General features: G+C 40.2%; 1 protein-coding gene and 1 pseudogene across 3 annotated transcripts in view; both read left to right on the top strand.

Moving 5' to 3' along the window:
- Positions 1-23,843, top strand: part of AKAP3 (A-kinase anchoring protein 3) — a 40,335-nt gene that overhangs the window by 7,183 nt on the left and 9,309 nt on the right. For all 3 annotated transcript variants that reach the window (XM_030939594.1, XM_030939595.1, XM_010359157.2), the window contains 2 exons: positions 9,697-9,792; positions 19,610-21,931. In XM_030939594.1, the coding sequence (XP_030795454.1) occupies positions 9,697-9,792; positions 19,610-21,931 (2,418 nt within the window). The remainder of the gene's footprint in view (positions 1-9,696; positions 9,793-19,609; positions 21,932-23,843) is intronic.
- Positions 11,713-12,533, top strand: LOC104658988 (annotated as a pseudogene).

Consider the following 23,843-nt stretch of genomic DNA (forward strand, 5'->3'; position numbering starts at 1 on the left):
TATATGTAACTTAAATAAGGCAATGGATCCTATTGATTTTGTCACAATTTTCTATGAGAAGTAACTCATTTGGATGAAATATAAACTGAAGATTAAGAGATTGTGTTTCTGGCTCTCACTTTTACTATCAATAATCTAGGACAACCTGCTTCTGAGTCTTCTAATTCTTTGGCCAAATAATAATAGCATTCATTATTTTCTTTATAGTAATGATGCAAGCATAATGATATTTATATGTATGTTTATGCAGAGGACATTACAGAGTTTAACTTCATAGACATTAACAACTTCTTTGTTAAGATAACAAAACATTAAAATAAGATACCAAAGAAAATTAGAAAATCTGGCCGGGTGCAGTGGCCCGCACCTGCAATCCCAGCACTTTGGGAGGCCAAGGCTGGTGGATTACTTGAGGTTGGGAGTTCGAGACCCGCCTGGCCAACATGGTGAAACCCTGTCCCTACTAAAAATACAAAAATTAGCCAGATGCGGTATGTCTGGTGTAGTCCCAGCTACTTGGGAGGTTGAGGCAGGTAATCATCACATTAACATTTTTGAGGAACATTTTAATCCAATCCTTCTATTGGCCATGGGAAAAATTCATCGCTTCCAGGATGTTAGCAGGGGTGGAATATCTAAAGGAATTAGATATTCCCTTGGGAGGCGGAGGTTGCGGTGAGCATCCTGGGAGGCAGATGTTACGGTGAGCCGAGATCACGCCAGTGCACTCCAACCTGACCAACAGAGTGAGACTTTGTCCCCCACTCCCTCCCGAAAAGAAAGTTAGAAAATCTGTCTCAGAGAAAATTTTTTTCTCTGGGAAATGGGTAAATAATTATCTTTCTGAACCTACCCTGTTTTTTTCACGGAGTCTCTCCAGATAAGCCCTGGTCTAGGAATTCTCAATTTTTGATGTGTTTTAGAATCACTCAGGGAGCATCTAAGAATTTTAAGAATGCCTAAGTTTCACCAACCAAAAACCATTAAAATAAGATTTTCGGGGGGTGGTAACTTGGATTCAGTATCTTTACACAGTTTTCTTGGTGATGCTCCTGTCTAATTAGGGTGGAGAACCCACTGTTTACCAAAGGAATCCACTGTATTTGAGTGCCTGGAAGATTAAAATAAACTGCTTCCTTAGCTCAGTAATCTGGAAGCAAAGAATAAGTATCTTTTAAGAGATCTTGTATTTTCTTTGTAACGATTATCTAAAACACCCTGTATAACAAAAATGACATATCCACTTATATAAGTTTCTTTTTTTTGAGACGGAGTTTGCTCTGTCGCCCAAGCTGGAGTGCAGTGGCCAGATCTCAGCTCACTGTAAGCTCCGTTTCCTGGGTTTATGCCATTCTCCTGCCTCAGCCTCCCAAGTGGCTGGGACTACAGGCACCCACCACCACGCCCGGCTAGTTTTTTGTATTTTTTTAGTAGAGACGGGGTTTCACCATGTTAGCCAGGATGGTCTCGATCTCCTGACCTCGTGATCCTCCCGTCTCAGCCTCCCAAAGTGCTGGGATTACAGGCTTGAGCCACCGTGACCGGCCGCACTTACATAAGTTTCAATGATGTGTTTAATCTTTCTTTGATCTGTGTCGGTTTTATTTTGAGGGAGGACATCTACCCTCACCACAGTCCAAAGTCCTTTAAAACAAATATTTCCAGTTAACCAGATGTTCATGCCTTAATACTGCTTTACTTATTTCAAGCAATTCTTCATAAAACACAATTTCACTATAAAAAATTAGGATAAGTTGTTGGACTTCATTGTAACAGTATTTTAAACCAGGATCTGTTGGAATCAAAGCACAGAGATATTCTATTTCATAAAGATATTTGAGGCATTGGGGAGGAGAAATGGGCTATCTTATTCCACTTTGATAATTCAGAAGTAAAGATCTGAGCAGCGATTTTTGCTTTTAAATTTTTTAATGCCACCAACCCAAATGTCCATCAATGATAGACTGGATTAAGAAAATGTGGCATATATACACCATGGAATACTATGCAACCATAAAAAAGGATGAGTTCATGTCCTTTGCAGGGACATGGATGAAGCTGGAAACCATCATTCTGAGCAAACTATCACAAGGACAGAAAACTAAACACCGCATGTTCTCATTCATAGGTGGGAATTGAACAATGAGAACACTTGGACACAGGGCGGGGAACATCACACACTGGGGCCTGTCATGGGGTGGGGAGATGAGGGAGGGATCGCATTAAGTGAAATATCTAATGTAAATGACGAGTTAATGGATGCAGCAAACCAACACGGCACACGTATACATATGTAACAAATCTGCACGTTCTTTGTACCCTAGAACTTAAATTATAATTTTATAAAAGAAAAAATAAAATAAAATATTACTGCACCCCCTCCAAAAAAAATTTTTTTTTTAATGCCAACTGAGCCTAGGTGATGAAGAGGGAAGGAGGGTGAGCTAAGCAGAGAATATAAGAAGATAAACTTCAGTGTGGAAGCCTGGGAATGGAAGTCTGGCACAGAAAAAGAGGGCAAAGAGAAGGTTCTTACACTTTTAGATGATCAGTGGATAACTCTAAGTCATCATGAGAGTTGGCTGTGTTTTCAGAGACTACCAAGTAAGATTCAATATTGTGGAAAGTGTGTGTGGCTAAGGCCAAAGCCCAAAGGAGTACATAGAATAAGTACTATGATACTCAGTTGTGAGGAGAATCAATGAAAGCCGCAGGTATAAGCAATTTGTTTAAGAAAAATGACTGCAAATGGAAAGCGAGAGAAATAGTAGCTAGAGGGAAGCTTGGGGTGGAATAAGACAATTAAAGTGAATCTCAGTTTTCTGGCTTAGAAGACCAGGTAAATGGTGGTGCCATTACTGAGATTAGGGAATATACCAAAGTATTTAGGAGGTTGTGAACGAATTCACATCAGCAAGGAAATCACTGCATCCATGGACAAAGGTCCTTTGAATGGCACACATGACATCTCTTTTGTCCTGACTGATATTCAGAAATTGGACTGAACCATAGAGACGGAGAATTCCCCCAGGATCCTTAGCTAATGAGGAGAGATTGGCCTTAAGAAAGAGCTACCAGACTTACTGCTAGGATGAGTAAGTTACAGCTTTAGAAATTAATTAAAAATAGGTGGATACAGTGGTTCCAAGATGTCCAAATAGGAACAGCTCCAGTCTAGAGCTCCCACAGAAGACAGGTGATTTCTGCATTTCCAACTGAGGTACTGGGTTCATCTCACTGGGACTTGTCAGACAGTGGGTGCAGGACAGTGGGTGCAGCCACCAAGCGTGAGCTGAAGCAGGGCAAGGCATTGCCTCACCTGGGAAGTGCAAGGGGTCAGGGAATTCCCTTTCCTAGCCAAGGGAATCAGTGACAGACGGCACCTGGAAAATCAGGTCACTCCCACCCGAATACTGCGCTTTTCCAACGGTCTTAGCAAATGGCACACCAGGAGATTATATCCCACGCCTGGCTTGGAGGGTCCCACGCCGAGGGAGCGTGCGGCAGGGAGCCTGGCTCGGAGGTCCCACGCGGCAGGGAGGCTGCGGGAGGGCGCCCGCCATTGCTGAGGCTTGAGTAGGTGAACAAAGCAGCCTGGAAACTTGAACTGGGTGGAGCCCACCACAGCTCAAGGAGGCCTGCCTGCCTCTGTAGACTCCACCTCTTGGGACAGGGCATAGCCAAACAAAAGGCAGCAGAAACCACTGCAGACTTAAATGTCCCAGTCTGACAACTTTGAAGAGAGTAGTGGTTCTCCCAGCACAGAGTTTGAGATCTGAGAACAGACAGACTGCCTCCTCAAGTGGGTCCCTGTCCTCCGAGTAGCCTAACTGGGAGGCACTCCCCAGTAGGGGCAGATTGACACCCCACACGGCCAGGTACCCCTCTGAGACAAAGCTTCCAGCTGAACGATCAGGCAGCAACATCTGCTGTTCAGCAGTATTTGCTGTTCTGCAGCCTCCGCTGCTGATACCCAGGCAAACAGGGTCTGGAGTGGACTTTCCGCAAACTCCAACAGACCTGCAGCTGAGGGTCCTGACTGTTAGAAGGAAAACTAACAAACAGGACATCCACACCAAAACTCCATCTGTATGTCACAACCATCAAAGACCAAAGATAGAGAAAACCACAAAGATGGGGAAAAAACAGAGCAGAAAAGCTGAAACTTCTAAATATCAGAATACCTCTCCCCCTCCAAAGGAATGCAGCTCCTCGCCAACAATGGAACAAAGCTGGACAGAGACTGACTTTGATGAGTTGATAGAAGAAGGCTTCAGATACTCAAACTTCTCCAAGCAAAAGAAGGAAGTTCGAACCCATCACAAAGAAGCTAAAACCTTGAAAAAAGATTAGACGAATGGCTACCTAGAATAACCAGTGTAGAGAAGTCCTTCAATGACCTGATGTAGCTGAAAACCATGGCACGAGAACTATGTGATGAATGCACAAGCTTCAGTAGCTGACTTGATCAACTGGAAGAAAGGATATCAGTGATTGAAGATCAAATGAATGAAATGAAGCAAGAAGAGAAGTTTAGAGAAAAAAAGAGTAAAAAGAAACTAACAAAGCTTCCAAGAAATATGGGACTATGTGAAAAGACCAAATCTACGTCTGAGTAGTGTACCTGAAAGTGATGGGGAGAATGGAATCAAGTAGGAAAACACTCTGCAGGGTATTATCCAGGAGAACTTCCCCAACCTACCAAGGCAGGCCAACGTTCAAATTCAGGAAATACAGAGAATGCCACAAAGATACTCCTCCAGAAGAGCAACTCCAAGACACATAATTATCAGATTCACCAAAGTTGAAATGAAGGAAAAAATGTTAAGGGCAGCCAGAGAGAAAGGTCGGGTTACACACAAAGGGAAGCCCATCAGACTAACAGCGGAGTTCTCAGCAGAAACTCTACAACCCAGAAGAGAGTGGGGGCCAATATTCAACATTCTTAAATAAAAGAATTTTCAACCCAGAATTTCATAGCCAGCCAAACTAAGTTTCATAAGTGAAGGAGAAATGAAATCCTTTACAACTGAGAGATTTTGTCACCACCAGGCCTGCCCTACAAGAGCTCCTGAAGGAAGCACTAAACATGGAAAAGAACAACTGGTACCAGCCACAGCAAAAACATGCCAAATTGTAAAGACCATCGATGCTAGGAAGAAACCGCATCAACTAACGAGCAAAATAACCAGCTAACATCATAATGGCAGGATCAAATTCACACATAACAATATTAACCTTAAATGTAAATGGGCTAAATGCTCCAGCTAAAAGACACAGACTGGCAAATTGGATAAAGAGTCAAGACCCATCAGTGTGCTGTATTCAGGAGACCCATCTCATGTGCAGAGACACACATAGGCTCAAAATGAAGGGATGAAGGAAGATCTGCCAAGCAAATGGAAAACAAAAAACGGCAGGGGTTGCAATCCTAGTCTCTGATAAAACAGACTTTAAACCAACAAAGATCAAAAGAGACAAGGCCATTAAATAATGGTAAAGGGATCAATTCAACAAGAAGAGCTAACTATCCTAAATATATATGCACCCAATACAGGAGCACCCAGATTCATAAAGCAAGTTCTTAGAGACCTACAAAGAGACTTAGACTCCCACACAATAATAATGGGAGACTTTAACACCCCACTGTCAACATTAGACAGATCAATGAGACAGAAAATTAAAAATGATATCCAGGAATTGAACTCAGCTCTGCACTAAGCGGACCTAATAGACATCTACAGAACTCTCCACCCTAAATCAACAGAATATACATTCTTCTCAGCACCACATCGCACTTACTCCAAAACTGACCACATAATTGAAAGTAAAGCACTCCTCAGCAAATGTAAAAGAACAGAAAGTATAACAAACTGTCTCTCAGACCACAGTGCAATCAAACTAGAACTCAGGATTAAGAAACTCACTCAAAACCACTCAACTACATGGAAACTGAACAACCTGCTCCTGAATGACTACTGGGTACATAACGAAATGAAGGCAGAAATAAAGATGCTCTTTGAAACCAATGAGAACAAAGACACAACATACCAGAATCTCTGGGACACATTTAAAGCAGTGTGTAGAGGGAAATTTATAGCACTCAATGCTCACAAGAGAAAGCAGGAAAGAACTAAAATTGACACCCTAACATCACAATTAAAAGAACTAGAGAAGCAAGAGCAAACACATTCAAAAGCTAGCAGAAGGCAAGAAATAACTAAGATCAGAGCAGAACTGAAGGAGACAGAGACAAAAAAAAAAAAAAAAAAAAAAAAAAAACCTTCAAAAAATCAATGGATCCAGGAGCTGGTTTTTTGAAAAGATCAACAAAATTGATAGACCACTAGCAAGACTAATAAAGGAGAAAAGAGAGAAGAATCAAATAGACACAATAAAAAATGATAAAGGGGATATCACCACTGATCCCACAGAAATACAAACTACCATTAGAGAATACTTTAAACACCTCTATGCAAATAAACTAGAAAATCTAGAAAAAATGGATAAATTCCTGGACACATACACCCTCCCAAGACTAAACCAGGAAGAAGCTGAATCCCTGAATAGACCAATAACGGGCTCTGAAATTGAGGCAATAATTAATAGCTTACCAACCAAAAAAAGTCCAGGACCAGACGGATTCACACCCAAATTCTACCAGAGGTACAAGGAGGAGCTGGTACCATTCTTTCTGAAACTATTCCAATCAATAGAAAAAGAGGGAATCCTCCCTAATTCGTTTTATGAGACCAATATCATCCTGATACCAAAGCCTGGCAGAAACACAACAAAAAAGAATTTTAGACCAATATCCCTGATGAATATCGATGCAAAAATCCTCAATAAAATATTGGCAAACCGAATCCAGCAACACATCAAAAAGCTTATCCACCATGATCAAGTGGCTTCATCCCTGGGATGCAAGGCTGGTTCAACATATGCAAATCAATAAATGTAATCTGCCATATAGACAGAACGAAAGATAAAAACCACATGATTATCTCAAAAGTTGCAGAAAAGTCCTTTGACAAAATTCAACAGCCCTTCATGCTAAAAACTCTTAATAAATTAGGTATTGATGGGACGTATCTCAAAATAATAAGAGCTATTTATGACAAACCCACAGCCAATATCATACTGAATGGGCAAAAACTGGAAGCATTCCCTTTGAAAACTGGCACAAGACAGGGATGCCCTCTCTCACCACTCCTATTTGATATAGTGTTGGAAGTTTTGGCCAGGGCAATCAGGCAGGAGAAAGAAATAAAGGGTATTCAATTAGGAAAAGAGGAAGTCAAATTGCCCCCATTTTCAGATGACATGCCTGTATACTTAGAAAACCCTATCGTCTCAGCCCAAAATCTCCTTAAGCAGATAAGCAACTTCAGCAAAGTCTCGGGATACAAAATCAATGTGCAAAAATCACAAGTGTTCTTATACACCAATAACAGACAAACAGAGAGCCAAATCATGAGTGAACTACCATTACAATTGCTTCAAAAAGAATAAAATACCTAGGAATCCAACTTACAAGGGATGTGAAGGACCTCTTCAAGAAGAACTACAAACCACTGCTCAACGAAATAAAAGAGGACACAAACAAATGGAGGAACATTCCATGCTCATGGATAGGAAGAATCGATATCATGAAAATGGCCATGCTGCCCAAGGTAATTTATAGATTCAGTGCCATCCCCATCAAGCTACCAATGACTTTCTTCACAGAATTGGAAAAACTACTTTAAAGTTCATATGGAACCAAAAAAAGAGCCCGCAATGCCAAGACAATCCTAAGCCAAAAGAACAAAGCTGGAGGCATCATGCTACCTGACTTCAAACTATACTACAAGGCTACAGTAACCAAAACAGCATGGTACTGGTACCAAAACAGGTATATAGACCAATGGAACAGAACAGAGCCCTCAGAAATAATTCCACACATCTACAACCATCTGATCTTTGACAAACCTGACAAAAACAAGAAATAGGGAAAGGATTCCCTATTTAATACATGGTACTGGGAAAACTGGCTAGCCATATGTAGAAAGCTGAAACTGGATCCCTTCCTTACACCTTATACAAAAATTAATTCAAGATAGATTAAAGACTTAAATGTTAGACATAAAACCATAAAAACCCTAGAAGAAGACCTAGGCAATACCATTCAGGACATAGGCATGGGCAGGGACTTCATGTCTAAAACACCAAAAGCAATGGCAACAAAAGCCAAAATTCACAAATGGGATATAATTAAACTAAAGAGCTTCTGCACAGCAAAATAAACTACCATCAGAGTGAACAGGCAACCTACAGAATGGGAGAAAATTTTTGCAATCTCTACTCATCTGACAAAGGGCTAATATCCAGAATCTATAAAGAACTCAAACAAACTTACAAGAAAAAAACAACCCCATCAAAAAGTGGGCAAAGGATATGAACAGACACTTCTCAAAAGAAGACATTTATGCAGCCAACAGACACATGAAAAAATGCTCATCATCACTGGCCATCAGAGAAATGCAAATCAAAACCACAATGAGATACCATCTCATATCAGTTAGAATGACAATCATGAAAAAGTCAGGAAACAACAGGTGCTGGAGAGGATGTGGAGAAATAGGAACACTTTTACACTGTTGGTGAGACTGTAAATTAGTTCAACCACTGTGGAAGACGGTGTGGGGATTCCTTAAGGATCTAGAACTAGAAATACCATTTGACCCAGCCATCCTATTACTGGGTATATACCCAAAGGATTATAAACCATGCTGCTATAGAGACACATGCACACGTGTGTTTATTGCGGCACTATTCACAATAGCAAAAACTTGGAACCAACCCAAATGTCCATCAATGATAGACTGGATTAAGAAAATGTGGCACATATACACCACGGAATACTATGCAGCCATAAAAAAGGATGAGTTCATATCCTTTGTAGGGACATGGATGAAGCTGGAAACCATCATTCTCAGCAAACTATCATAAGGATAAAAAACCAAACACTGCATATTCTCACTCATAGCGGGGAATTGAACAATGAGAACACTTGGACACAGGAAGGGGAGCATCACACACTGGGGCCTGTCATGGAGTGGGGGGAGGGGGGAGGGATAGCATTAGGAGATATACCTAATGTAAATGACAAGTTAATGGGTGTAGCAAACCAAAATGGCACATGTATACAGAGGTAACAAACCTGCATGTTGTGCACGTGTACCCTAGAACTTAAAGTATAATAAAAAAATTAATTAAAAATAAAACAATTACTTAAAAGCTAAATTGAACAGACAAGGGAGCAGTAAATTAATTCTATTTTGGTCACCTTGAGTTTTGAGTGTCTACTGAAAATCCTGTGGGTGCAGGGGGTCGTCGTCAAGCAAGGACATAAAAGGGCAGGACATGTCTGCCTAGGTTCATTCATTTAACAAAGATGTGTTAAGCACCTGTAGCCGATACCAGGCACTAGCTTCTTCCTTAGAGGTACAATATGTTTAAGGAATCTTCCTTCCATTGAGAGCTGAGGATGAAGATATTCCGAGTGGAGTGGGTCTGAAGTGGCTGTTGGGGAAGGTTTCTGCTGAAGGCATTGTTCATACTTCCCACGCCTCAGCCCTTCACCACGTTTCTTCTTACTTTCATAAAATCTGCCCTTGTGATGAGCCTTTCTCCATTTTTTTTTCCTACTTCCAGATGGCAGATAAGGTTGACTGGTTACAAAGCCAAAATGGAGTATGCAAAGTTGATGTCTATTCTCCTGGAGACAACCAAGCCCAGGACTGGAAAATGGTAAGGGTCAACCTCTTCATAAACACCACGTTAAGACTATGGGGGCTGTCATTAAGAGTAGCCTTATTCTCTCCACCATACCACCAACCTCTTATTTTTCAAGGTGGGATTCTTGAGGCAGGTGGGAAATCAACCCCCACAGAACAAAACATTCTGATTTATAGTTTTCTGGAAAAAATTCCCATCCTATGATATTTAATATGCTATAACTAATGAAACATATATATACACATAAGCTATATAACATATCATATAGGTATATATAAATATGTATATGTCAGCTGTATATTACAGCTATAAAATTTTAATTTTCAAACAGAGAGGAATTGGAGATAAATGTCTCCAAGGCTTATAGAAAATATTTTCTAAAATGTAGGATGCCTTAAAATTCTCAGAACTATAAACTCTGATGTAAGTAACATGGTCATCCTTCTTTCATCATTCAACAAACATTTATTAAATGCTTACTTAGTATAAGGCAATGTATCAGTCAGGGTCTAGTTAGAAGATAGAAACCATACCAATAACTTAACATTTAAAACTTATTTACTAATAAAACATAGTTAACTACAAAAAAGAGGACTCTAGGAATCCCAGAAATAACAAATGCAGAAAGCAGCTACTACCCCCAGGCTGAGATTACATAAACAAGGAAGAAACTATGTAAATACTCACAAGAGCTCCCTCTCCTGCAACCAAAGCTGCTTCCCATCTCTTTGGAGAGAATGTGGCTGCCACAGGAAACTTGCCAGAGGGAAGCCCTTTCCTCCTGCTCTGACCACGCAGTGTCCCTCAGTACCCTCTGTTGACAAAGCCGACTACAAAGGAGAAATGTTTAGGGTTCAGCTCTGGTGTCACAAAGCAAGGCAAAGAAAGGTGGATTTGGAGTGAGAGACAGTAAATCAATAACTGGCACAGACACTGTCCTGACAGGGTCAGAGATATAACAATAAACTAGAATCCTCTCCTTTTAAGGATCTCATAATCTAATGGAATCACTATTATTAACAGACTCTTTGTACTATTACAACATTGATCAGACTGGGCACGGTGGCTCACACCTGAAATCTCAACTCTTTGTGGGGCCAAGGCAGGAAGACTGAGCCCAGGAGTTGGAGACCAGCCTGGGCAACATGGCGAAACTCTGTCTTTACTTAAAAAAGAATTAGCCAGAGTGGTGGCACACCCCTGTAGTTCCAGCAACTTGAGAGGCTAAGGCAGGAGAATCACTTAAGCCCAGAAGTTTGAGGTCGCAGTGAGCTATGACCATGCCACTGTGCTCCAGCCTGGGCAACAGTGAGACCCTGTCTCAAAAAAAAAAAAAGTTAACATTTATCAAACATTTATTTGCATGTAATCAAATGCAAATGACCCGTCTTCTTCTATTTGTCCAAATCTGGCCGATCTATATAAAGTTTTAAAGAGAAAATACTAACAAATCTACGTAAGACATTAAGACATAAAGATAACAAATATTCAATTACTGTAGAGTGAGGGCCAACCAAAACTGCTTCTACTAGATCTTTATTTACTTCTGCCCTTTCATTTGGAGAAGCAAAAGGCAGATCAGTTTCAATGTTAAATCAAATGAACTTAGTGATTTTTCACTAAGTGAGAAACAAGAAAGAATATAACAATTACTGCCCCTCTGAACCTTATCATTCATTTTGGAAAATAAAAAATACGCATATGAAAGTAGAAATGTCGGTGAGGGTAGCGGCCCCGAGGGCAGATGCCACGGCCCCCACCACCACCGCCATAGACAAGCTCTCGTCCTCTGGGCCGCGCCTGGGGCTTCAGCCAGCGGCTCCACTTGCCACATCTCAGGTTTCTTTACCTCCAGAAAGAACAAAATTGACCCATTGAATTCTGGAAGTTCATTGAAGAATCTGAAATTAGGGACTTCTTTCAAATTTGAACATGGCTAATCGAGGCACAACAAGACCCAACGGCCCAAATACTGGAAATAAAATACGCCAGTTCAAACTAGTACTTCTGGGAGAGTCTGCTGTTGGCAAAGCAAGCCTAGTGCTTCGTTTTGTGAAAGGCCAATGGCATGAATTTCAAGAGAGTACCATTGGGTTAACTCTCAAAGTGATAAAAGCTGTTTCTTTGTGAAATATGAGCCCAAAAAGAAAACCAACTGCTAGTGCTGGTGATGGAAGTGAAGAGAAAATGAAGAGATCTAAGAGTGATGATGCTTCTTAGCCAGAAAATAGACATTTTGGATAAATTAAAGCGGTTTTACAGATTCAGCTGATTTTCTAACCCAAACTGTGTGTCTTGATGACACTACAGTATAGTTTGAAATATGGGATCCAGCTGGTCAAGAACAATACCACAGCCTAGCGCCAATGTACTGCGGAGGAGCACAAACAGCCATCGTTGTGTACAATATCACAAATGAGGAGTCCTTTGCAAGTGCAAAAAATTGAGCTGAAGAACTTCAGAGGCAAGCATGTCCTGACATCGTAATAGCTTTATCAGGAAACAAGGCTGACCTAGCAAATAAAAGAGCGGTAGATTTCCAGGAAGTACAGCCCTATGCAGATGACAATAGTTTATTATTCATGAAGACATCGGCTAAAACATCAATGAATGTAAATGAAATGTTCATGGCAATAGCTAAAAAATTGCCAAAGAATGAACCACGAAATGCAGAAGTTTGCTCTGCCAGAGGAAGAGGAGTAGCCCTTACTGAACCCACACAACCAACCAGGAGTCAGTGTTGTAGTGATTAAACCTCCAGTTTGAACTAGCTGGAATAGTCTTTTGCTTCTCAAATGTTAGTAACAATGCAATTGGACCATTTAACCAGCCCAGTGTGACTTCCAAAAGAAGAGACTTATGATAGAGTCAAGTTTCTAATACAGAATTATTTTAAGTGTTTTGAACTTAATGTTTAATAACATGCATGGATCCCTCTTACTAATGTTACAGCAATAAGGAAAAACGAGGACTATGTGTACATTTGGTTTCATTGGAAGGTTGGGGGAATAATTTCTCATCGCTAGGAATATAGGCAAATGACTATCTGGACCCACAGTTAACCTGCCCATTTCTCCACACTGGTACAGCAGTCACTTGTGAAAAAAATTTAGAATTTACTAATTTGGGCTTTTCAAAAACATTCTTTTTGTAGAAGGAGATTCTAAAGTTATTTATGCTTAGCTGTAGTATTCAGGCAAATGTTCATTTTTTCCTGGTATCAGTATTTAAAATGAACATTCCATATTTTAATAAATTATGCCACATATACAAGGTGGGGGGGGTGGGTGGAAAGAGCGTTAATGGCATCTAAATTATAGCCAGTCCTGTTTGTTTTTTTTTCTTAATGGGGTTAAAAAAAATCAAATGCAACCCCATCTTGTTTTAGGAATTTGAGAACTAATAAATGCATCTTAATGGATAATGTTTCTTTCAAATATGTGAGTTCTTTAACAAAAATGAAATAAACCAGGTGTCTATGATTTCTAATTAATCACTGCTGGCCATGACATAGGTTTTGTTGTTTGGTGCAGGGAGGGGACTTTCGTTCGCTTGTGACACAATGTAGTCAATGCACTAACAATTATGTATATTTAAACTTCATTATTTTAAATTCCATCTTCAGCTGTACTGTCAATAGGGTACTGCATTATAGTCTCCATATATGTATTACATTTCTGTAATATTTAAGAGTTGCTTAAAAGTATACAAAATGTACAGTTACTAAAACAGCCAATTGTTTCTCTCTCCCCCTTTGACAGGAAGGGGCTTCAGTTGTTCCTCCATGACTAGAACCATAAGGAACAATGTACCCATAATTTGTAACATAAAGTATTGCAATATGTTAGTAACAATCTTGCAGCCTTGTTTTCCAACCTTCATTTTATTTTGATCAGTTCAGTATATTGCACTAATTATTTTCGGTATTTTCTTTATATGAGAGCTACCATGTATCAGAGACGATTTAATCTATTTAAGTGTTGGACTGTTATGAGAACTTGTACATTTACAATAATGCAGAATTAGGAAAATGGGTCACCAGCGTTTAGTTTTATATTGAGGTTCTCAGGTTTGAATAAAGTGGTATAAAAAGCCAAAAAAAAAAAATATATAGAAATGTCACTTGAAAGCGCTGAATAACTGTTGGACTAATGAAAAGCAGTTCATGATTATTTGTCAAATGTATTTTCTAGACAATAACTGCTGTGTTTAAAGAATTGATCATTTCAAAATGGGAGGTGGTCAGAAAATTTTATAAAGTATGTTTAATGAGACAAAGGTGGAGAAGAGAAATAGGACAGGGAGGTAGATAGCTGACTTCAAACTACTGAAGCAAAAGATGGTGAGCAGAGAAAATGAAACCCATTAATTCCTTTTACATTATCCTTCATGGACATGAAAATTTGCCTCAGGATTCAGAAATACTGAGATAATTTGGCATCTTCCTTCCCTAACTGCTCAGAATACTATTGCGTAAGAAGAGGAAGGTTGCAAGAGGATAAAGGGGTTTGAAGAGATGGATGTTTGGTCATGGACTGCATTGATAAGAAAGGAAATCTGGGTACTTAGTTTTCAGTCACTACAGTTTGATTAACACCTTTTGCAAAATCCTCGTGGATAGAGGGGAATAATAAACATACGGTATACACATTTTAGGTTTAAAAATATATAGACATCAAAAACCCTTGAACACAGCAACTTAACACAATTCTGTGGACTCCATTGTAAAGCTCTATGCTATGCTGTAGGTTTGGTATTTTATTTTTATTTTTTTTAATTTTATTTATCTTTTAAAATATACTCTTTGTAGAGATGGGTTTTCGCCATGTTGCCCAGGCTGGTCTCAAACTCCTGAGCTCAAGCGAGATCTGCCCACCTTGGCCTCCCAAAGTGATGGGACTGCAGGCATGAGCCACTATGCCCAATCAGTTTGGGGTTGTTGTTTTTTTTTTTAATTGAAAAGGGCAAAAGAATAAACCCCACAGCTGCACTCTAGTAAGGCTTTCCTGCACTGTTACAGCCCAATTATGGAAACACACCTATTTGCAAGTTGATGTGCTTGTTCGTAAATAACTAGTTATCATTTTCAAAAAAAGGGTAAAATTATCACTTCGATACAGAGACAAAAATGAATACATATGAAAGGTTGTACCTACCTCACTAGTGAGGAAATCGGTTAGGTATTACCACCAGTTCAAAGGAGAATTCTTTCAAGATACACTTACAGATCAGGAATATTGAAATAAATGTGCAAACAAAAGTAAAACTGACCTGCTCCACAATGGGGAAGGGAAATCAACCAGATTTCCACTAGACGGAGTTTTCACAACTATAGACAAGAGTTGTTTTGCATTGCTATCAATTATCTACAGCTTGCAGAACTGTAAAATAGCTCCCACAGACTGAGAATCAGGTCATGTGGAAGATTGAAGACAATACTTAGTCTATAGGCTGTAGACAATGCTTAGTTTCCTATTGAAGCACAACTTTTTTTCCCTGTAGGCTTCCCCATTTTGATAAAAATTAAAATAATCTCAAGGTAAGATTATTCTTGACCACAAATTGAGGCTAGTCTCATTAGATTTGGCCTGATGATTTACTTAGGTGCAGCAACTGGATAGGCTTTCTTAAGTATGCTTTACCGGAAGTTCTCATAAGGAATCTCAGATTGGATTTTTAAAGCCCTCTATTGGCCGGGCGCTGTGGTAATCCCAGCACTTTGGGAGGCCGAGGCAGGCGGATCATGAGATCAGGAGATCAAGACCATCCTGGCTAACGCAGTGAAACCCCGTCTCTACTAAAAACACAAAAAAATTAGCCGGGTGTGGTGGCGGCGCCTGTAGTCCCAGCTACTCGGGAGGCTGAGGCAGGAGAATGGCATGAACCCGGCAGGCGGAGCTTGCAGTGAGCAGAGATTGCGCCACCGCACTCCAGCCTGGGCGACAGAGCAAGTCAAAAAAAAAAGCATCTCAAAAAAAAAAAAGCATTTCAGAGCACCTCAAAAAAAAAAAAAAAAAAAAAAAGCCCTGTATTGTTTACTGTCCTGAGATTAGGAGGTCAAGCCTAAGAAATGCTCTCCACCAGGTTTCACCTGCAGTCCCTAGGAAAACAAACAGGTATACATTTCGACTTCTCTGAAATAGTCTCAACCACTAATATTAATCATAACTGCTAACCCAAAGTTAACAGTTATGATTATGAAAGAATATACCCTCTTTCTATATCACAAAAAAACTAGGGGTGAGGAGTATGTAATTGGGAACATCACACACCAGCTGAAATGCAGATAAGTAGAACTCGTGACTGCAGAGGAAGACAACTTCCTCCAGTCACATACACCCCTTATACCACTTAAGCAGAGAAGATGAATAGACTCATTAACAGACTTAAAGATATAACCTCTCTATAAGTGATTAAAAAAATAAGCAAAAGCATATAAACTTTATGCTTAGCCATCAATGTCTCAGTGTTCCATCTTACTTAGAAATGATCTACATATCCAATGAATATGCATTAACTCAATATAATACCATCCAGTGTTTTAAGTTATATAAAGATGTTGGAAACTTATCATTAGGCTGACATACTACAAAACATAATAACTGTTGAAATAAAGTTTGTCTGAATGATTATTGAACTAGGTTAAATGCAAATTTACATTTTTCATAATCTTAAACATTAAATAGAAGTAATGCTGGCATTTTTGGATCTGTAAACCTGTATAAGTTTATGAAAAGCATATCAAAGCAAAATAAAAGCATACAATTGTATAATATTTAACAGTGATAAATAAGAAAAGACATAGCTGTTTTTATTAAACCAAAATTATTCAACTAGTATTATTTGCCAAAGATTTACCTAGTTTATGTGAACTTGGGTTTCTAAAATGTTTCTGAGGTAGGTTCCGTAAAAATACTTTTTTTTCTTCGCGTTCCCTTTGAATATTTTAAATATTAAGAGCTTGATTTCCTCATTTTTGAGGGATATCAAGAATATGTAATTTACATAAGTGTGTGTGTGTGTGTGTGTGTGTGTGTGTGTGTGTGTGAGAGCATGTACCAATCAGAATAAACATCCTTTAAGAGACTTCGTAGTATAACACATGAATACTCTCTGGAGGAAGACATTGCTGCTTACACCTAACATTTTCTGAATTATAGACACATTTTCTGAATTACGGACACATAGCAATACAGACACAGACAGAGACAGTTTATAGCTTCAATTCTAAACTTTCAGCCACATGTTGTGTCAAAAATAAACCAGAAACATAAAACTCACTTGTCCAGATATCAAAGAGCACTTCTCCTTCCAAGTGAGCACAAATGTCTTAACTGATGAACTTAAGGTGGACAAAAAATACTGTCAAAACACATTTTCTGTTGCCTCGCACCCAACAGAGGATATAACTCTATAAATCATGACTCCACAAAAGGGATTACCAAATGGTCAGACAATAAAATCAAATTTCCAATTATTGCTGCCACCAATTGGCCATAAACAAACTGAAATGAGAACCAAAAAAAAATTAGTGGAGAGGAAAATTAAAACTAGAAAACCGAATGTCTGCAAACTTCTATTGCCACTCTGGGGGCTGAGAAAAGACACACCTGGTGCACCTGTCTCATGAGGACATTTATCTCCATTAGGTGGATCTATTGGGCATCTTGGCGGAAGACTCCCAAAACCGTTAAAAGATAATTCTCAAAGAAGGGTAAAATAATGACTCCCATACATATATAAAAATGAATATGTGTTAAAGATTTTATTTAACTTATTAACAAGGAACTGGTGAGGTTCAAAAGACACATATAGCTTGGAGATATTGAAATGAATGTGCCATTGGAGGCAAAACTGACCTTCTCTACAGTGGGAGAGGCAGTCAGTCGACCCTCCCCTTATAGGTGTCTAGACACAAATTATATTGCATTGATGTCAGTTATCTACAGTTAATGGAGTTGTAAAATAGCTCCAAGAGAATGAGAATCAGATTCTGGAAGGGTGTGCTATAGATGATGTGTGGTTTTCCACTAAAGCACAAGATACCCCATATAGTAGCTATTATTCTAATTAGGAGAACCACTGGGAGAATTTTGAACCAAGCACAATGGACCTTAACTCCGACATGGTAACAAGCCACTTAAACCAGTCCTGCAGACAACTAGCACAACTGCTTTTCCTTTCTTTCCAAGTAATCAAAGCACAGCAGGATATTGTAGAGGTGGAGAGCCCAGATTTTAGGATCAGAATTGGATCTGAATACGAAACCCCACCGTGCTGTGAGATGCCCGGCAAACTATTTAACTTCTCTAAGTCTCTGTTTTCTTACCCGTGAAACTGGAAGAATAAAACCGATCTTACTAGGCGAATATGAGGATTAAACAAAATAGTGCTTGTAAAGCATTTAGCACAGTGCCCGCCAAACATTACGAGTACTTCACAAATAGTAGCTAGTAACTATATGGCACTTGGTAATAAAAATACCAAATTGTTCTTTAAAGGTGGGCAATATTTGTGGTCATTCTCAGATAGACATATGAACTCCAATAATTACAGTGCTTCTTTACATTTGATAATAAATAGGACACTTTCATATATATTATGCTATTGTATGTTTCAGAGTTTTTCCCACATGCAGATGGTACAATTTATAAACATGTAAACGTGTTCATATGCTTATCACAGCTAGTGTCCATCAAAGAATCTGTATTCACACAAAACAAATAAATTGCCCATACATATTAACTCCTGAATTATAAATCAGATTGTTAACTTAAATGATGTCAGTCCATTGGAAGCCCTTTAACATATCCAGATAGTGTTTGTGCAACCTGGCAAAGTGATTAATGATGCACAATTTTCCCTGAATTTTCTCATTTTTTGGAAACTATACTTATAATAAGATCTAAATAAAAACAGGTAAACCATAGAAAATAGCAATTAATATTAAAACAGGAAAAAATCTGATTCCGGTCAAATGCTAACTCTTCTATCTAGCTGATGACTGTCAGATCTGTTTTTCAATTTTTAAGTTCAGGGGTACACGTGCACGTTTGTTGCATAGGTAAACTTGTGTCATGGGGGTAGTTGTACAGATTATTTCATCACCCAGGTATTAAGCCTAGTACCCATTAGTTATTTTTCCCTGTCCTCTCCCTCTTCCCTACCTCCGCTCTCCAAAAGGCCCCAGTGGGTGTTGTTCCCCTCTATGTGTCCATTTAGCTCCCACTTGTAAGTATCAACATGTGGTATTTGGTTTTCTGTTCATGAATCAACCTAAATGCCCATCAATGATCGACTGGATAAAGAAAATGTAGTACGTATACACCATAGAATACTATGCAGCCATTAAAAAAGAATGATATCATGTCCTTTACAAGGACATGGATGGAGCTGGAGGCCTGATAGCAGACTATCAGACCTTAAAGATTTATGTCATTAGAAGCAATATAATGCAGTAGCTGAGAGTATGGGCTGTGGAGTCAGACTGCCAGGGCTGGAATTTCTGCTCCATCAATGGTTAGCTGTATTATTTCAAATAAGTTACAAACTTAACCTCTCAGTTCTTCAATTTCCTCCTCTGTAAAATGAGGATAATAAAAGAGCTAAATCTCAGGTTTATTATGAGACTAATTAATGAGATAATAGTCTTAAAATGCTTGGAACAACGTCTGATACACAGTGAGTACTCGATAAATGGTTACTTTTATTGCCAAGATGGAGCAATCTTGAGAGGGCTGACGACATTTGTAACTGAACTTTGAGGTTGTCTTGAATATCCCATATCTTTACTTGGTTATAGTCAGATGAATCCTTGTCTGTTTTTAAGGACACCTCCACGGATCCTGTCAGAGTGCTCAGCTGGCTCCGCAGAGACCTGGAGAAAAGTACAGCAGAGTTCCAAGATGTTAGGTTCAAACCCGGAGAATCATTTAGTGGGGAAACATCCAACTCAGGAGACCCACACAAAGGTTTCTCTGTAGACTATTACAACACCACCAAGGGCACTCCAGAAAGATTGCATTTTGAGATAACTCACAAAGAGAATCCTTGCCAGGGCCCCAGGGCCCAACTGGGCAATGGGAGTTCGGTAGATGAAGTTTCCTTCTATGCTAACCGCCTCACGAATCTAGTCATAGCCATGGCCCGCAAAGAGATCAATGAGAAGATCGATGGCTCTGAAAACAAATGTGTCCATCAGTCATTGTACATGGGGAATGAACCCCCACCCCGCAAAAGCCTCAGTCAGGTAGCATCAGAGCTTGTGAATGAGACCGTCTCTGCGTGTTCCCGGAAGGCTGCCCCAGGCAAGGCTCCTGGCTCTGGAGACAGAGCCTCAGGATCATCACAAAGTCCCCCAAATTTGAAATACAAGTCCACTTTGAAGATCGAGGAGCGCGCCAAAGAAAGACAGGGTCCAGAGGACAAGCCTGCTTCTAAGAAGTCTTTCTTCTATAAGGAAGTGTTTGAATCTCGTAATGGAGATTATGCCAGAGAGGGTGGAAGGTTCTTTCCTCGGGAGAGAAAGAGGTTTCGAGGGCAGGAAAGGCCTGATGACTTTACAGCTTCTGTTAGTGAAGGGATCATGACCTATGCTAACAGTGTGGTGTCTGATATGATGGTCTCCATCATGAAGACACTGAAGATCCAAGTGAAAGACACCACGCTTGCCACCATCCTCCTGAAGAAGGTTCTGCTCAAGCATGCAAAAGATGTGGTCTCGGATCTCATCGACTCCTTCATGAGGAACCTCCACAGCATCACAGGGACCCTCATGACTGACACAGAGTTTGTCTCGGCTGTGAAAAGAACTGTCTTCACTCATGGAAGCCAGAAGGCCGCAGATATCATGGATGCCATGCTAAGGAAGCTGTACAATGTAGTGTTTGTCAAGAAAGTCCCTGAGCATGTCAGGAAAGCCCGAGACACGGCTGAGAGTTATTCCCTCATCTCCATGAAAGGAATGGGCGATCCTAGAAACCGAAATGTGAACTTTGCCATGAAATCTGAAACTAAACCGAGAGAACAAATGTATTCTGAACCCAAATCAGAGGAGGAGACTTGTGCCAAAACTCTGGGTGAACACATTATCAAAGAGGGGCTGACCTTGTGGCATAAAAGTCAACAGAAAGAATGTAAATCTGTAGGTTTCCAGCATGCAGCATTTGAAGCTCCCAACGCACAGTGTAAGCCTTCACCAGACATTTCCTTTCAGTACCCTGAAGATATTTGCAACCTCAGCCCTCCTCCATATCCCCCAGAGAAACCTGAGAATTTTATATGTGATTCAGACTCCTGGGCCAAGGACCTGATCGTATCTGCCCTACTTCTGATTCAATATCACCTGGCCCAGGGAGGAAGAAGGGATGCACAGAGCTTCCTTCAAGCTGCTGGCACCACCAACTTTCCTGCCAATGAGCCTCCTGTAGTTCCTGATGAATCCTGCCTTAAGTCTGCTCCCATTGTAGGTGACCAAGAACAAGCAGAAAAGAAGGACCTAAGGAGTGTTTTCTTCAATTTCATCCAGAACTTACTTAGTGAGACCATTTTCAAGCGTGACCAGAGCTCTGAACCCAAGGTGCTGGAACAGCCAGTTAAGGAAGATGGGAAGTTGTGTGAAAGACCTTTAGCCCCTTCTCCCCCTAAACTATGTGAAGTTGATGAGACCCCTGGTGCCCTTTCTGGGCTGACCAAGATGGTTGTCAACCAGATAGATGGCCACATGAGTGGGCAGATGGTAGAACATCTGATGAACTCAGTGATGAAGCTGTGTGTCATCATTGCTAAGTCCTGTGATTCCTCTTTGGCAGAGCTGGGAGATGACAAGTTGGGAGATGACAAGTCTGGAGATGCCAGTAGCCTAACTTTGGCCTTCCCAGATAGTTTATATGAGTGTTTGCCAGTCAAGGGCACAGGGTCAGCAGAAGCTCTCCTGCAGAATGCCTATCAAGCTATCCATAATGAAATGAGAGGTATATCAGGTCAGCCTCCTGAAGGGTGTGCAGCACCCAAGGTGATTGTCAGCAATCACAACCTAACGGATACAGTTCAGAACAAGCAACTGCAAGCCGTCCTTCAATGGGTAGCTGCCTCTGAGCTCAACGTCCCTATTTTGTACTTTGCTGGTGATGACGAAGGGATCCAGGAGAAGGTAAGAAACAAAGGCAGAGGAATTGGGAAGCTTTATTAAGAGTTAACTAGGGCTTTAAGTTCTGGGTTCTTTCTGAATGGGAAAATAGCCACAGGGAAGGTAAGATGGGAACAGTAGGATTTGAAGATCATGCCTCTTGGCAGAGATAATGGATAAAGTAAAATTAGATTTTGCCCAATACAAGGCTTATCAAAGGGGCAAGGGGGGGATAAATGATATTTGTCTGTTTTCTGCACTTAGGAGTAGGAGTGTACAGATGACGAACCTCCGAGAGACCTAGTGAAAATCAGATTCAGGGCTGGGCTCTAGGCTGAGTTTTGGATAGGACAGCATTGCTCAAAGGATGAGATGAAGCTGGAAAGTAACCCTAGGATGTGTGAGGGAAGAGGCAGAGTCTGAATTTATGACCTTTTCAAACGTGCCATTACTGTCTTAGCTGGTTGTCTAGGTGGTGGTGGGGATTTGAAAGGATTCAGTTGATAACACCCCTCTTCCCCCTTACCCTAAGTTCTCAATCAGTTGACAAGTAAGAAAGACTAAAGCATAAGGCAGATGGGAAATCAACTTATCACTGTTATTACTGATGAAGGTAAACGTGCCTGATAAGTTCTTGTTCTCCATGCAAGGTGCCCAATAAGCATCAGAACTGCTCGCCAAAGGGAGGGTTTGAGTCTGGAGAACACGCACACTTACCCAAGATGCAGCTGCTTCATACGGAAGTGGGGGAATTAAAAAGACTATCCCCACAACCTTCTCTTCTCTCTCTTCTCTGCCTTCTCGTTCTCTCTCTCTCTCTCTCTCTCTGTGTCTCATTTTCTCTTCCTCAGTGCTTTTCATTGTCTCCTCTTGATTGAGAAAAGTGGAACACCTGCTGTTAATCATTCAGTAGCAACGGGTGGTACAAGAGGCTAAGATTATTTAGAAAAATTCATCATCATAGAAATCAAAAGATACAGAAAAAGAGGCTTTCTCTGCTTAATTAAGTGGTATTTACATGGTATTAGCAACGCTTGCAACTGGGTCGCTACACTTATCTGATGACTGGAAAGACACACGATTCCAGAGCATCCAGATTAGGCTATCTCAAGCCTAAACAAGAAACTGTATGGTCTTTGACTTTGGTCTTAGCAAGACTACACTTGCTACTCAAAGTGTAGTCTGTGGACCTGCAACATTGGCATCACCTGGAAGCTTTTTAGAAGTGCAGAATCTCACACATCCCTCCAGACCTACTGAATCAGAATCTTCATTTTAGCAAAATACCCAGGTGAGTTGTGTGCACATTCAAGTTAGGCTAGAAGACAATGTGAACTTCCAATATTAGATCTATTCCTAAGGGTCCTTGGCAAGCTCTGTCTCCATGAAGGGTTTCCAATCTGTAAAACAGACAACTACTTTATAGTATACAGCTATTAGCAGAGGTGGGGAGTGGGAGGCTATATTCTGAAGAAAATTTAAACTGATGAAAAAATCTAAAAATAAGCATAGCCTTCAGGTGTATAATGTGTGAGAGGGCCTTTTGTAGCCATCTTTGAAATCAAACCCATCATATATGACATACATGATACATTCTGGCTTTAGACTTTTTTTGAATTGAAATGTGTTGTTTTAGATTATTTTAAATTGAAACATGTATCTAAAATAGGACAATAGACTTGCAGTCCCCCACTTTTATACACACACGCACACACGCACACACACACACACACACCTTTGTCTACTCGAAAGATAAGGACAGTCGTCTATTTTGTTGACTCCCTCTAAGAGTAGAAGGAACGGGAAGCAGCATGCTCAAACTTCAACTAATACATAGACGCACTGAATATTAGTATATTTTTACGAACAGGGATGACATAGACACCAAGGAAACTGCCTAAAAATGACTTTTTGAAAAGAGATTAATGTATGCAAA

This window comes from Rhinopithecus roxellana, chromosome 10, assembly GCF_007565055.1.
Source record: "Rhinopithecus roxellana isolate Shanxi Qingling chromosome 10, ASM756505v1, whole genome shotgun sequence".
Taxonomy (NCBI): domain Eukaryota; kingdom Metazoa; phylum Chordata; class Mammalia; order Primates; family Cercopithecidae; genus Rhinopithecus; species Rhinopithecus roxellana.